General features: G+C 44.0%; 1 protein-coding gene across 1 annotated transcript in view; it reads left to right on the top strand.

Annotated features, from left to right (window-relative positions):
• The window catches only part of PCLO (piccolo presynaptic cytomatrix protein), a 230,630-nt gene that overhangs the window by 112,413 nt on the left and 100,919 nt on the right, over positions 1-17,298 (top strand). Inside the window, exon 7 of the mRNA XM_060275141.1 lies at positions 12,318-14,523. Within this exon, the coding sequence (XP_060131124.1) occupies positions 12,318-14,523 (2,206 nt within the window). The remainder of the gene's footprint in view (positions 1-12,317; positions 14,524-17,298) is intronic.

Consider the following 17,298-nt stretch of genomic DNA (forward strand, 5'->3'; position numbering starts at 1 on the left):
TCCATATTTAAATTGTTTTCATATATTTCCTTTCAGAAATCTAGTTTAATAGCTTGGAATGCACATATATCCATGACTTCCATCAAGGAAGTGTGGTAATTTGCTAAGAAAATGGAACCATAGAATTGTAGTTGGAAGGGACCCCAAGAATCGTCTAGTCCAACCCCCTGCGATGCAGGAATCTCAGCTAAAGCATCCATGACAGATGGCCATCCAACCTCTGATTAAAAATCTCCAAGGAAGGAGAGTCCGCCACTGACCAAGGGAGTCCATTTCACTGTAGAATGGTTCTTACTGTCAGAAAGTTCTTCCTGGTGTTGAGGAATTTCCTTTCTTGAAATTTAAAGACATTAGTTCAGGTCCTAGCCTCCAGAGCAGCAGAAAAGCTCCATCTTCCATGTGACAGCCCTTGAGATTTGAAGATGGCTATCATATCTCCTATTCTCCAGGCTAATACCCAGCTTCTTCAACCATTCCTCATAAGGCTTTCCAGACCCTTGATCATCTTGGTCGCCCTTCTCTGCACCCATTCCAGCTTGTCAACATCCTTCTTAAATTGTGGTGCCCAGAATTGAACACGGTATTCCAAGTGTGGTCTGACCAAGGCACAATAGATTGGTACTATTATTTCCCTTGATCTGGACACCATACTTCTGTTGATGCAGTATGGAATAGCATTCACTTTTTTGCTGCTGCATTGCACAGTTAGTTTTCACAAGTGCCAAATGACATTACTGTTGCCCAGTAGCAGCTGGTGTGGCAAGAAACCCACAAGTCCACCTTCCCAACATAGGCACCGCCACAACTTACCTGAAGAGCACCGGGGCAGGCCAGAGTAGGGTGGCAGTAAGCTTGGGATTGCATGGGCATACTGGTAGAAAACAGTCTGACTCTTCCAGCTGTGCATAGACCCAGCCTCACTGCTGCCCCGCCCTAGCACTCTCCAGGTAAACTCTGCAGACACACCAAGAGGAGAGCTGGATTAGCTCCGCTGGTGCATCTGCCCTGCCCCAACCTCATTGCCACCCTACTCTGGCTCAGCCCAGTTCAGGTAAGCTGTAGCAGACAGACTCCACAGCTCTGCCCAGCGACAGCAGCTGCTATTGCCGTTGTCCCTTACATAGCTGCCAAGTTATCCCTTTTTTTAAGGGATTTTCCCTTATGCTGAATAGGATTCCTCGCGAGAAAAGGGAAAACTTGGCAGCTATGGTCCCTTACCTTATTTCAAATGGGACCTAATCCCCTAGCATGGCCACCACATGTTGTCTGAACATTGTAGGATCCCATGAAATGCCTAATATTCTTCCTTCCATAGCTGTATATTCCACAGTAAAACAAAACATTTTTTTCCTGATTTCAGGATCTGTCAGTTCAGCCAAGTAGTGTTCCTAAGTAAATTGTGTTTCAAATATTTTTTTGTAAAGTAGTTGTTCGTAAGTCTCCTTGTATTGCTATGTCTTCAGCTGTCAGAGAAAGAAGTACTTTAGAAACATTTTATGCTGACAGTTTGAACTGAGATAAACTTTAGTGTTGAGAAGTAACTTATAGATTTGCTTCAGCCACAGGATTTTAAACAATGAGACTATTTCTGAACTGGTTGCATCAAGCAAATCCTCCCAAGGTTATCAATTCCTTGCATAACTTTAATCCCAAAATACAAAAGCAGCTGTTTTAGTTTTCGGAACCCCGCTTTCTCTTCACACTATAGAGCTTGGGATATTACATGGGGAATGATTGTTCTTAGTTTAAATATGATTTCTACCATTAGTCAATAAAAACCATCACCCGTAGCTGAACAACTTAAAGTTTTAAGCAAACATCCTAAGCCTACTTGTGAGTCAGAGAATAGATTCATATTGTCTAGATATTACAGTATATTACATATATTACAGTTGTATAACTAAAATTGGTTTGCCCAAGCTTGCCCATCAGGTAAGAACATGGGCTGATACTGGATTTGAACCCACTTCACCAGTTCCAAAAACATGGTACTCGCTCATCTGGTACTAAGTGACATTCTGTTGTTCTAAAGCAGGCTTCCTCAGCTTCAGCCCCCCTAGATGTTTTTGGCCTACAACTCCCATGGTCCCTAGCTAGCAAGACCAGTGGTTAGGGACGATGGGAATTGTAGTCTCAAAACATCTGGAGGTCCGAGGTTGAGGAAGCCTGTTCTAAAGCAATAGGAGCAGGAATACAGTGGTGCCTCACTTAACGAATGCCCTGCTTAACTAAATTTCCGCTTAACGAAATGATTTTTCGAGCGGAGCTTGCCTCGCTAGACGAATGAGTTTTACGAAACATTTGTCTAGCGAATCACGGTTTCCCATAGGAATGCATTGAAATTCAATTAATGCGTTCCTATGGGCAAAAAAATTCAAAAAAATTCAATGCATTCCTATGGGATTCGCTAGACGAATTTTTCGCTATAAGAAAAGACCCGTGGAACGAATTAAATTCGTCTAGCGAGGCACCACTGTACTGGGAAAGGGAGGCTAATTAAGGCTGTGGCCAGCCTTTCCCTGATTTTACATGGCTTACATACCTTGATATGGTATAGGGGTGCCAACTTGCCCTCAGGATTGTGGGTGCCCACCGCAATGTGGACGTCACATGCACTACGTGCAGATTACGTGTGACATCACATGTCTGCATTGCGGCAGCGGCTCCTCTTCCTCTTCCTCCATGGGGAGGGGCTGGGACTCAGGCGCGCCTGGAAAAGGGTGCCTCACTCACTAGCTGCAGAGGGCGAAGCTGAACCGCTTCTTTCTTGGAGGCAGCGCTGCTGCTGCCTGACAGCTTTTCTCATTGACTTTGTGGGTGCCCGGCCCCTAGAATTATATTATTGTGGATGCCCAGGTACCCACGGCCCCTGGAATTGGCTCCTATGTCAAGTCAAGCATTCATTTGGCACTTTGCATGCCTTTATGTATCCTTCAAACATCAGTAAATGAGTGCAAATATTTGGGGGTTGATTCACCCTTGCAGAGATGTTAACTTTATTGAGCGATGACTAGAAATCAGCCAATTCAAGTTCCAATAATATAATAAAGATAGGAGCATATTGCTTCTTTGTAGTGTTATCTGTATTGAGTGCTTTGTAAAGGTAAAGGGACCCCTGACCATTAGGTCCAGTCGTGACCGACTCTGGGGTTACGCGCTCATCTCGCATTATTGGCCGAGGGAGCCGGCGTATAGCTTCCAGGTCATGTGGCCAGCATGACAAAGCCGCTTCTGGCAAACCAGAGCAGCACATGGAAACAACGTTTACCTTCCCGCTGTAGCGGTTCCTATTTATCTACTTGCATTTTGACGTGCTTTCGAACTGCTAGGTTGGCAGGAGCTGGGACCAAGCAACGGTAGTTCACCCCGTCACAGGGATTCGAACCGCCGACGTTCTGATCAGCAAGCCCTAGGCTCAGTGGTTTAACCACAGCGCCACCTGGGTCCCTTTAAGATAAGATAGGAGCATATTTCTTCTTTGTAGTGTTATCTGTATTGAGTGCTTTGTAGTGAATGTTAAAAGTGAAAATTCTTTCTAATTACAGCATTTTACTTAGAACAAGGAAAAATGAGTATAGAATCTATTGTGCCTCTATGAATCTAGCTCCATATAATTAATAATCTTTATTCAGTTGGTAGTGTGCAAATCCTCTTCTGGGGAACCCAAGTCTCAAGGGAAGGTATCTAGGAAAAGTTCCAAAATCTGTTGGCACATCTGTTCCATTTGGAAACAGGGCAAACTTTTGCCCTTAACATCCTCTGAGGGAATAGTTGTTTGGGAAACGTCCAGTTTGGAAGCATGGCAAACATTTTATCAGTTTGTCTCTGTTTAGATTCATGCCAAGTGTTCCTGCCCCACACACAAACAGATGCACATATATACCCCAAAGGGAGTTTTTAACAGTCTTTGCATGAACAAGGAGTAGCAGACCAGAGGGCAGAAATCCTCGTGCATCCCCTAGTTTTGCAAATGTTTTCAAAGGTTAGAAGCTCAATCTAAACCAAAGTTAAGCATTTTTAGGACTCCTCTATTTCCATGTAGAAGAGTTGAGCCTTTCCACTGAAATGAAGAACTAAACAGGAATTCAGTGTGCTTCACTGCTGCTGGATATTGCCCTATTTAGATTTGTTTCCCTAACCATCCTGAAAACTTTACGCAGTTTGTAAAGCCAAACCCATGAATACAGACTAAACAATATAACAAAGGAACCAACACCTAGGGGCTGCCATTCAAATGGTGTCTATGCACCACGTCATGTAATCAATTATACAGTGCAGGGTTTACTTGCCCCCCCCCAATATTTTATTCAAGGCACAATAGATTGGTACTATTATTTCCCTTCAATAAAACATTTAAATACATCTCTTCTTGACTAATCCAGAACAAGGACCAAACTAAAAGCAGTGGCTGTGTATGCACCATACATTTAAAATATGATTTTCTCCCCCCCCAAAGAATCATGGGAACCTTAGTTTGTTAAGAGTACTGTGAATTGTCACTCTGTGCAATGGACAGACTACAGTCCCCAGGAGTCTGTGAGGGATGCTTTAAATGTAAGGTGTGTACACAACTTTGAAAGCAGTTAACATGTGCATGAAGAATCAGGACCTCAGCAGCTAGGGAGAGTTTTTTTAATCCTCATTCTATGATCTCAATGAAATGCCCGCCCTACCCCTTTCACTGCTACTAGTTCCAGGAGGCAAGCCTCCATTGATCCCGATAGCAGATGGGGAGGGGGGATTTTCATCCTGATCATAGCCTAGCAGGAACCTCTCCATTTCCTGTGGTCTTGATCCTGCTGCACACCTCACCCTTTGCAATGACTGTTTACATTGGGGAGTAGGGAGGACATGCGTTCTACACAATCACATTTAATTTGTCCCTGTATTAAAACATTCAAGAGCCTTCACACGTCTCTACCTGCTCAGAATGCATGAGAAGTGAAATACACACACCAGATATCTATATCTATATATCTATATCTATATCCATCTCAAAATACCTTTGCATGCAGACAGCTTTTCACAACAGGGAAGATGTCCCAAGTTAAGCATTCCAGATGGGGGGAGATGTTGACATGGGGTTGCATCCAGTCAAGTGAGCTTCCATGTGCAGTTATGGTGTAGTTTTATCACCTTGTTGGGGTTTTAGTCTTGTTTTAAATGTATCCATTGTTTTTGCATTTTTAACTGCTTGTAATTAAAAAGCAGGTGGCGCTGTGAGTTAAATCACAAAGTCTAGGGCTTGCTGATCAGAAGGTCGGCGTTTCAAATCCCTGCGACAGGGTGAGCTCCTGTTGCTCGGTCCCAGCTCCTGCCCACCTAGCAGTTCGAAAGCACATCAAAGTGCAAGTAGATAAATAGGAACCGCTACAGCGGGAAGGTAAACGGCGTTTCCGTGCGCTGCTCTGGTTCGCCAGAAGCAGCTTTGTCATGCTGACCACATGACCCAGAAGCTGTCTGCGGACAAACACCGGCTCCCTCAGCCTATAGAGCGAGATGAGCGCCGCAACCCCAGAGTCGGACATGACTGGACCTGATGGTCAGGGGCCCCTTTACCTTTAACTTTAATTATTTTATGTGTAGATTGCCATCAGATGGTGGTTTAGAAGGTGATTAATAGTAATAATAATGCATGCCATTAATTTCTAAACATTGTAGTGTACCTTAGAACCTGTCCAGCACCAGTCAGGGACGCTTTCACCTGGGGGCTCAGGGGTGGTTCTGCCTGGGCTCCCTTTCTGTAGGGCAGGACACTTGCCAGCCTCCCCTGAGGGTCCCTGGTCTTCTGCAGCTGTTGTACTGCACTTTTCCTGAGTTCCACCAGTATCTGGGGGCTCCAGATCATTGGAGGAGGAATCTAGCATTGGCAGGACATGGGGCAGAAGACCAAGACTGAAAGAAAGGTTCTCCTTTGCCCTCCTGGTAAGATCAGGGCAGAGGTGAAATTGTATGCTTTTATGTGGCTGCCTGTGACTCATGAAATTGCTCATATTTCCACAACCCTAAAGGTAAAGGACCCCTGACAGTTAAGTCCAATCACGGACGACTCTGGGGTTGCAGCGCTCATCTCGCTTTACTGGCCGAGGGAGCTGGCATTTGTCCACAAACAGTTTTTCCGGGTCATGTGGCCAGCATGACTAAGCCGCTTCTGGTGAAACCAGAACAGTGCACGGAAACGCTACAGGAGTGTAATAACACACAGTTTACTGAATGGCCAGAAGATACTAATGACCATGAAGTTTTTAAGCCTGCAAATTTATTTGAATCTTCCCTTTATTCCTATTAATTTATTGCAGTATTCACTGCCTGAAATGAACAATAAATTGTGAGTCAGGGTGACACCAGAAGGGTCTGTTGTTCACAGTGATAATATCATGAAATAAAACATTTTCTGGGATAGGTTGATAGACAGTTGGTAATTTGTGCTTGTACATGGAAAAAAATCAAGAGCAAGTCTTGATTGTTTTGTGAAAATTCAGTCATTCCTTGGCAAGTTTCTACTGAAATGTACAATATCTACAGTGACACAAGAAGGCTAAACAATGAACAACTACTGAACAATATTTTGATAAGCATGTAGTGGATCTAGTAAAAAAAGAAAATGAAAATTGTTCAGGTGTACTGTAGATTTCCATCTGGGGAAAGGGACTGAGGAAGGAATGCTTTGAATAAATATTTCTCCTAAATGATGAATTTTTAAATCAGCAGTAACTAACCTGTGGCCCTCTAATTGCTGTAAAGACTGCCGGCTCCCACCAGCCCCCAGCCAACATGACCAGGGGTCAGTGGTTATGGGAATTGCAGTTCAGCAACATGTGGAAGGTCATAAGTTTTAAAAAGCAAATGTTTGTAGCCATCTATTGTAATATTGCATCCAGGGCCGGTGCTAGGGGTTTTTGCGCCCTAGGCGAGATCACCTTCTGGCACACACACACACACACACACACACACACACACACACCGGCCAATCATATATCAAACACAGGGTGCTGCCCCCCCCAGGGGTGCCCCAGCGAGTGCAGCGAGCTGTGGAGCTGCACGGCCCCACCAGCGGCCTCCTCCTAAGGGACTGCAGGACACAGAAGCCCTCTTTGCTTCTTCTCCCTCCCTCAAGCACTCGAGAAGGTTGCTTTGCCTGAGTCCTGGGGGGGGAGGGAGCTCCCCTCGCTCCAACCCCGCAGCCGCCCTTGTGGGTCGTTCGGCCCGGCTCCTTAATGCCACCTGGCTCGTGCCCCACTCACCGGCCATGCCCAACTCACCGCAGGCGGAGACGGCGCCGTCCGGGTGCAGGCAGATGTCGGCGGTGCTGCAGATGCACCCAGCGGGCCCCCAGTGGCACACCTCCTGCTCAGGGCATGCCTTCCTCCCCAACATGGTGGGCGGCGCCATACTCTGGGCGTGCAGTGCAGCCAGGGCCTCGCAGAGCCCCCCAGCCCCATTCAAGGAGGTGGAGCGCGGAGGAGGAGCCGGCTGCCAAGGCAGTGAGCTCAGGAGGCCCGGAAGCGGAAGGCATGACCCTCCCCAGGGCGGCTGCTCCAGCACCGCGCCCCTCATCCCCCGCTCGCTCTCCCGCCGTGGCCCTGCAAGCGCCTGTTGCAGCTCAGAGCTTCCGGGCACCGCAACAGGCACTCTCCTGCCTGCCTGCAGCCCCGGCGGCTCGCTGTGCTGGCAGAGAGGGAGGGCACTGCCGGAGCCCTCGCTCTCCCTTCTGGGCACGGCGGGCAGGCGGCAGACAGTGGGGGGCAGGCTGGCCAGTGCCCCCTCCATATTGACGCTCTAGGCGATGGCCTAGCTCGCCTTAATGGTAGCACCGGCCCTGATTGTATCACATTATTATTATTACTACTACTACTACTACTACTACTTGATCCAGCTTGTATTATCCATCTTCCTGTGGAATTGTAGGACATAGTGCTGCTGTTACATTCATGGGAGTTAGAGAATGGCATTTTCCAGGAGGTTCCTGATGAAACTTAGGCACATATACTTGCAATATGTGCATTACTTCATTTCTCAAAACTAGGTCCCTGGAAGCTGAATAGGTGAACTGCCTCCACTGAAAAGGATTACACATGTGAACCAACCCTTAGTTTTCAAAAGAAGCCTATTTTGTCATATAACGTGGGGTGCCAGTTTTATAGGAAACGAGGATGGAATCCATATAGGTGGTACTGGATAAAATAGGGTGTCCTCAATTGCTCACTTTGTGTAATCTGGCTAGCAGGTAGAAGACCCTGGCCATAGCTGCTGGGGTTTGAAAGTTTCCAACTGTGTGAGGTGTTTCTTCACCAAGGTGACATAGTTATTTCTGGTCCTGCTGAATTTTTTTCACTTAGTTCCCCATCTGTAGTCAGTTCCCTTTTTTATGGCAGGCGTCCCTATTTTACCTGCTTCTTTTATTACTATTCTGAAAAAAGGGAAGATATAAATAGAATCACGTTAGGGGCCCCTAGATGGAAATCTACATCAACAATAAAAGAGCCACCAATAGGAAGTGACTGGAAAGGTGGCTAAAACATAGCTGCCAAGTTTTCCCTTTTCTCACGAGGAAGCCTATTCAGCATAAGGGAATTTCCCTTAAAAAAGGGATAACTTGGCAGCTATGGGCTAAAATCAAATCAGTAACTCAATTTTAAAGATCCCAAAATGCATTAGGGGTTATTCTGTGTTCCATATTAAAGCTTTGCTGTTACACAAAAAAGAAGCAGTTGGATATGTTAGCATTTCCTATCACATGGCTGGTTCCTATAATTCGGTAGATGCCTGACTTCATCAACAGTTCTGTCAAACTGGAAAAGACATTATTATTATTATTATTATTATTATTATTATTATTATTATTATTATTTATCATTTATACCCCGCCCACATCTGGCAGGGTATAAATAACCAACATTCTGGCTCTCTAACAGAACTGGACTGCAAATAATATACATTAAGGGGTTCTAAATGTATGTATTTCAATTAATAATACATGTTGATTTGGACTGGTGAATTCAAAGCAGTTCCAAAGGTTGGTTTTAAGTAGCACAAAATCACCCTCCAATTTCAGAAGATTGTTAAATCATTACTGAATCATTAAGCAAGTATATTATCCATGCTGATGCCAACTCAAAGCATGGAAAACTCGAAATAATATTTAATTGGACTAAATATACTGTTTAAAATATGCAAAGCCAGCTGAGTTAATTGGGTTAGAGTTTGGTTAACCCAGAAAAGAGAGCTCATCACCATTTAAATGCTTCGCATACGTAGGAGGGAGGCACAGGCTGTTGGGCACGACTTCCTAAAGGCTCACCAACAGGAAAGACAAATAGACAGGAGCATTGGGCTCTTTCTCTGTATCTGTACATGCCAGGAGGTTAGAGCTCCCATCACCTGGGGACACACGGACACAAACCTCTGCATATCCCTCCAGCCCAGAACCAGCCCTGAGCTATTTTATTTTATTTTATTGCTTTATTTATTAGATTTATCAGTTGCTGTATCTTGCCCAGGGCAACCCAAAGCGACTTACAACCTAACAGGTTGACAGTAAACCCCACATAGATACATTAAAGCCAAGAGGAAAGAGAAATACATTAAAAACATCCCACCCACTTCTAAAAGGCCAAAGACCTGATTATCGAGGGAAGTTTTTGCCTGGTACCTAAAGGTACATAATGAGCAGGGCAGTCTCGAGCATGTCGGGCGCCCTGGCGCTGAGGGGCGGAGATCGCTCCGGCGCCCCCGCCCTCACAGGGCGCAGCATGGTTTCCGCGCAGCTTCGCTGCGCAGCGCTCTGCCTACCGGCCCGGCGCCCTAGTGCGCCGCGCCACTGGGAGTCTACCTAGAGCCTAACCTGGTAATGAGCCAGGTGAGCCTTGCCCAAGAATGGAAGATTTGAGACTGGGTGATAGTTGCCCATATTGGCCGGTTCCAAAGATGTTTTTTTTAAGAAGCAGTTTAATGACCACCTCTTTCGGTGGGTCTGGTAAGGCTCCCTCACAGAGGGAAGCATTCACCACCCCGCAGAGCCCATCGCCCAGCCCTTCCCGGCTCACTTTTATTTATTTATTTATTTATTTATTTAAAAGTTTATTCGTTTTAAAATAACACAAACAAACACATACAAACACAACATAGCAATAACAAAAACAGTCAAACCAAAACATAAATTCTCATTTTCAAATCTAATTTCCTAAACATTTTATGGTGACTTCCTCAAATCCCCCCTAACTGAATTTCATTATACATCATCTTGAGCAGTTTTCAAAAACTCTTATCTTTAACCATAATTTATATTTAATCCTAACCTTAAATTTTTCTCATTAATTTATTGATTCCATTACCATTGATTTCCATACATACAAATCTATACTTCTACACCTACAACCCATAACAACTTCCAAATATATTCCAAAATTCAAATATTACTCTATATATATATTCTTCCAATCTTCTTCCACCAACTCTTCTCTCTGGTCGTGCAGTCTCCCCGTCAATTCAGCAAGTTCCATAAATTCAATCATCTTCATTTGCCAATCTTCCAATGTTGGTAATTCTTGTGTCTTCCAATTCTTCAAGACCACATAACACCGGTCTTGAAAAATCTACATTGGCTGCCAGTAAGTTTCCGAGCACAGTTCAGAGTGTTGGTGCTGACCTTTAAAGCCCTAAATGGCCTCGGTCCAGTATACCTGAAGGAGCGCCTCCACCCCATCATTCTGCCCGGACACAGGTCCAGCACCGAGGGCCTTCTGGCGGTTCCCTTGTTGCGAGAAGCCAAGTTGTAGAGAACCAGGCAGAGGGCCTTCTCGGTGGTGGCGCCCACCCTGTGGAACGCCCTCCCATCAGATGTCAAAGACAAAAACAGCTACCAGATTTTTAGAAGACATCTGAAGGCAGGCTGAAGGGAGGCTTTTAATGTTTAATAGATTATTTTATTTCATTTTTCTGTTGTAAGCTGCCCAGAGTGGCTGGGGAAACCCAGCCAGATGGGCGGGGTATTAAAAATTATTATTATTATTATTATTATTATTATTATTATTATTATTATTACTGCTGCTGTCATGGCATACAGAAAAAAGTAACATCTTTTTTGGGAATTTGTTCCCCGACTATACCAAGTAAAAAGGCTTCTGGTTTCTTAATAAATGTGTTTATCAACACCTTTTTCAATTCATTATAAATATTTTCCCATAAGTCTTTTACTTTGGGGCACATCCACCACATATGCCAGCTCGCTTTTATTAGCCAGGATGGGCAAGGATCAAGGAGACAGGTGGTTGGTTTCACTCGTCCTGTCCACATCCTCGGAGGTAACAGATTGGAATTGATCCCATGTAACATGACTAGACAGGACTCTAGCACTCCCCTGCCCGGTGATACTCCCACGATGGAGTCTACCTTCTTCCGAATCTGAGTGACTTTATCTTTAGCAAATGCTTTTGCAAAAAACCTTGCAAAAGCATTGCAGGAGATCTTGGGGACCCTACCAGGCCCCAGTGACAAAGGTGGTTCCAATAGATTGTGAACCACCTGGAAGAGTCTCCTGTTGCTATTTTCTGCAGATGCGATAGAGGCAGTGAAGAAGGTCCTCTTCACTATCACCATTGCCACTTGGTAGGCTTGACGTTGAGCTCTAGCCCGTGTTCGGTCTGATTCAGAAGGAGTTTTCCACCACCAGCACTCTAGCCGTCTCAACAATTGTTTCATCACCCTGAGCTCCAGGGGAAACCACGGGGCTGTCTGGGCTCCATGCAATTGGTGAGGGCACTTCGGAGCCAGACAGCCAATAGCCCTGGTTAACTCCGCATTCCAGCAGGCCACCAGGGAATCAGCTGAAAGGCCATCAACATGGGATAAAACATCCCCTACCAAGTTTTATCTGTCCTGAATCTAATGGCAGTCATTTTCACTGGATGACCCTGATTTCTGTTGTTACAACAGTGAGAAAAAATTATCTCCATTCACTTTTTGCAAATGGCATCATTTAGTAAATTTGTGTTCTGTGTCCTTTTAATCATATTTTCTAAACTATGAAGCCCCAAGTGCTTTAGGCTTTCCTTGTAGGGAAGGTGCTCCCTCCAGCCTTTTGAACAGTTTCTTTGTACTTTTCTACTGTCCAGCTCTGTGCTTTTCTTTTTGAGATGCCTAGCTAGAACCGTACACAGTCCTGCTTTGCAGCCTCTTTGGGACCACAAAACATGAGGATAGTCAAGCATCTAGCAGTACATTTGGGTTTTTGGCTTGGGGGATCACAAGTTGTGCTGGCCCATATGTGTCCATTTCTCTAAAATTATTATCCTGTGTTTTCCCCCCCTATGCTGCAGACTAAAGGATCTTCAAGTGTATCAGCATCAGGAATGCAAAAGAAGGTCAAGAGGACTCTACCCAACCCACCTCCAGAAGATGTTGCAGTAGGGACACAATCCACCTTCACCACTGTGGGATCAGTTTCACGCCGGAGGATCTGTAGAAGCAATACCATGGCCAGAGCTAAAATCCTCCAGGATATAGACAGAGAACTGGATCTGGTAGAAAGAGAGTCAGCCAAGCTCCGGAAAAAGCAAGCGGAGTTAGATGAGGAAGAGAAAGAAATAGATGCGAAACTTCGGTATCTAGAGATGGGCATCAATCGGCGGAAAGAGGCATTGCTAAAAGAACGAGAAAAGAGGGAGCGTGCCTATCTTCAAGGTGTAGCAGAGGAACGCGACTATATGTCTGACAGTGAGATTAGCAGCACCAGGCCCACGAGAATAGAATCTCAGCATGGCTTGGAAAGACCAAGGACTGCGCCCCAAACAGAATTTGACCAATTTGTCCCCCCACAAACCCAACCAGAAACGCAGTTTGCAACTCCTACGAGTCCTTATACTCAGTATCAGTACTCTTCCCCTGCCCTTCCCACTCAAGCACCAACTCAGTACTCCCAGCCGTCTCATTACCAGCAGCAGCAACCTTTATATCAACAGCAGGTTTCTCCTTACCAGACCCAGTCAGCCTTCCAAACTGTGGCAACCATGTCTTACGCGCCGCAGGCTCAGCCTCCACCAACCCCGCAGCCTTCCTACCAGCTTTCGTCGCAGCTAATGGTGATCCCACAGAAAACAAGGCAGGCTTCGTTGTATCTGGAGCCTAAGATAACAACGAACTATGACGTGATTCGCAACCAGCCTCTCATGATAGCCCCTGCGTCTTCGGACAACACGTATGTTGTGTCCCATTTGGGTAGTAAATACAGTACCTTGGACTTAAGGATGGGGCTCGATGAGAGGAGCAGCATGGCCAGCAGTCCCATCTCGAGCATATCTGGGGACTCCTTCTACGCAGATATCGACCACCATGCGCCACGTAATTATGTGCTGATTGATGATATTGGAGACCTCACTAAAGGGACATCATCTCTGAGCTCTGCTTATGGTCTGCATGAAAAGGATCTGACCAAAACCGATCGGCTGCTTCGGACTACTGAGGCGCGAAGGGTGCAGGAAGTCTCAGATTTCCTCGCACCGCTGCAGACTTCTTCTCGGTTGCACAGCTACATGAAAACTGATGATGATCCCATGGAAGACCCTTACGAGCTAAAGCTGCTGAAGCATCAGATTAAGCAGGAGTTCCGGAGGGGGGCTGAAAGCCTGGATCACCTGGCAGGCCTTTCGCAGTATTACCATGCAGATACTAGCTACAGACATTTCCCCAAATCTGAGAAATATAGCATAAGCAGGCTTACCTTAGAGAAGCAAGCTGCCAAGCAGCTCCCAGCGGCCCTTCTTTACCAGAAGCAGTCGAAGCATAAGAAGGCCTTGATTGATCCCAAATTATCTAAATTTTCACCCATTCAGGAAAGCAGGGACCTTGAGCTTGATTATTCAACCTACTTGACTTCAAGCACGTCATCCCTTGGGGGCATTACTTCCAGAGCAAGGCTCCTCCAAGATGATATAACGTTTGGCCTTCGGAAAAATATCACAGACCAGCAGAAGTATATGGGGCCAACTCTCTCACATTCTCTTGGCACAAGCCTTGGGGCTGCACTGAGTACATCAATGAGATCCACATTACATGATGATTCTGACAAATCTTACAGCAGTGGCAGTAGATCCAGACCTTCTTCCCGACCGTCATCCGTCTATGGGCTTGATTTATCACTAAAAAGAGATTCTTCAAGCTCATCTTTAAGACTGAAGGCCCAAGAGGCTGAACCCCTAGACGTTTCCTTCAGTCACGCAGCCCCCTCTGGAAGAACTAAACCCACTAGTCTACCCATAAGTCAGAGCAGGGGCCGAATCCCAATAGTAGCACAGAATTCAGAAGAAGAGAGTCCCTTAAGTCCTGTGGGTCAGCCAATGGGAATGGCAAGAGCAGCAGCTGGGCCATTGCCACCTATATCCGCAGACACTAGGGACCAGTTTGGATCAAGCCATTCATTGCCTGAAGTCCAGCAGCACATGAGGGAAGAATCACGAGCTCGAGGCTACGACCGGGATATAGCCTTCATCATGGACGACTTCCAGCACGCCATGTCAGACAGTGAAGGTAAACTAGACTTCAGACTGCTTTATCGCTCCCACAACACAAATCCTCATTTCTATGCATGTGTCTGATTTCATAATCTTTCCGAGACTAATTCTTCTTCTTTTCTTTTTTGCATTCTTTTTCTGTGTGTGTGTGTGTGTGTGTATATATATATATATATATATATATATATATATATATATATATGTACATATGTATGTGTATATAGATAGATACTCTTTTCATTTAGTCGGCTGATTTAACTCTGTGCTCGGATTCTGGATGGGTACATGGGTAGACTTGCATGTTCCAGTTGTATTTATTTTTTCTTTTAGTTTGCGTGTGCATTTTTTTGCACTCCACTTTTGTTATATGTATTTTGGCTGGAATTTTCAGAAGCAATAATTCAGGATTGGTTTGTCTCCTTCCATTGTGTTTAGTGGAATAAGCCTCCGCTAAAATCAAGAGAGGCAGAAATACCACCCAAAATAAATATAGTCTTCATAAAACTGACCCATCCTTTTGTTAATGTGAAATTATCTTCTGTGCAATAAGCTTGCTGCAAATCGTCAGCAATCCAAAAATTTCCAAGAGCCATAGAGCACAGTTTACAAACAAAATCCTTTATGAAAGTAATCCCCTTATATATTTCGAATCATTGTTTTAAACCCTGGTGGAATCGTGGGTAGAGGCAATATTGTTATGATAAGGTATTGTATTTTTAGAGAGATCGTTACTGCGCCATGATAATTGCATCTTCGTAAAGTGTATGCTGTTATGTATGGATTTTTGTAAATTAAAAGTATGATGATATGATATTGTTCAGATGTCAGGGTCAATTAGCTTCTCCAGTAAACTTTACACAGATAACTTCAATGCTACCCTTATGTATAAATGACCCCATATACCGTAAACCATAACCTGTACCTCAGGCATATAAGCATGTTTTCAAAGTGATTCTATTTATGTGTGGTTATTGCAAAAGCTGTTCCAAGTATTGGGATGAGTCTGAGAGGAGGAAGCAGGTAAGATGGGACATTGAAACCTAAGTAGGGAAACAGCTTTTGAAAAGAAAATAATAACAGTCCCAAGTAAATGTTCAAGTACACGGTGGGTTGGGAATTCTATAGGCAACTGCACAAGCTTATCTCACACAGATGCACACAAAGGTGTGTTTTTTCTATAAAAAGAAAAAAGAAAAACAAATACTAAATGTTACTTTTTATAAAGCAAAGAAAAATGTTATGCTGATGTTAAATATTAAGCTGTAAGTTGTGTATCAGCATTGTTGGAATTGAGTAAAGTTCATAGCATGTTTTAATACTGTTTCAGAAGCCATTTCAAAAAGCCATTTTGAAAGTTAATGAATTTTACACGTTTTCTTTGTATGTGCTCTGTTGAGTTTTTGTGCATATTGTCCAATAAAAATACACTGCATGCACTATTGTGTTTGCTAATAGCCATGATTACTGTGGAAGAAATACTTGCTGAAGTTACTCCCCTCACACTTTCTTATCTACTTCAGTGCCATTACTTCCTTCCTTCAGTTCACTCTGAAAATAGAATAAAAATAAATGTGAATATGTGATATAAAGCTTTCCCCCTCCGAATGACCTGGAATTTGCCCCATCTCACCGAAGTATAAAACAGGAGGTTGGATCCAGGGAAAGTTAGTTGCATTTAAATCCCATTGAGATCAACACTACTTAAGTTAGCCATGGTGTATGCTTTTACACCAATTTCAAGGGTACCTAAATTTGGTTTACACTGCAGTCCTATATTCACTGACCTTTGAGTAAGTCCCATTATATTCAATGGAACTTACTTTTGAGTAGAACTTTTTGGAGCATATTTTAATTTGCTCTGGATCCGATACATGTTCTTCAGATTTACATTTTGTTTTGGTTTCTACTTTTTTTTTGTTACTTAAAGCTTATGAGTTCTTATTTTAAAAGTTGTCCAAAACTTACATTCAGGGAGTGGAGGGAGGTTATGTATCATTTTACATGCCCTGCTGGAACCATGCCTATTCGTCTTTAGATCCAAAGTTTGTCTAAGGTCTCAGTTTGCTCCATTGAACATTCCACTTTTCTTTTCATTCCTGAGTTCTTCAAGCCTTTAGATCATGTTTTCTTCATAAATGGAGTAATAACTGCTGGCGGTCCAGAGAAAACAAAGGAATGAGATAACAGACTGACTGAAGTAAAAGAGGAATTGAATCTCTCTTTGTAAAAAAAAAAAAAGCCCCCAAAATACTCTAGCCACTCTCACCAAAATATCCTAGGTTTTCATATTCTGTGCTCTCTCTATATAAGGTCATAAAGAAGCATAACACCTACATGACACACACACAACACTTTTTTCTGAAATGAAACATGGCCCTTTGACCATTGTTCTTGTTTCACAGTCGTCAAATATGCCAGCGTGTAGAGCCCACTGGAATTTTAAGGCATCTTTGCTCCAGCAGTCCTTTCCATGAAACCGCAAACATTTGCATCCACATCATTGACATCATTGCTTGTTTTGTATGAAACCTGCAACTCTGCTTTATTTCTATGGCTGGGGTTTATGGGTTAACTCCATAGCAGGAAGTGGAAACTGTATCCATGCTATATCAGGAGCAGCACCAGAACTCCAGGAATCATGAAATGGTAATGTCAAACGCATTATGTGAAAGCGTTATTAGCAAAAAGTAGCCCATAAATTCTTTCAGTTCAAGTAATGCTATACGGATCATACTGTTCACTATGATCAAGCACCAAAAAAAAGTTTCTTTATATGCATGAATGTACTTTA

The sequence above is a fragment of the Zootoca vivipara genome, chromosome 5, assembly GCF_963506605.1.
Source record: "Zootoca vivipara chromosome 5, rZooViv1.1, whole genome shotgun sequence".
Taxonomy (NCBI): Eukaryota; Metazoa; Chordata; class Lepidosauria; order Squamata; family Lacertidae; genus Zootoca; species Zootoca vivipara.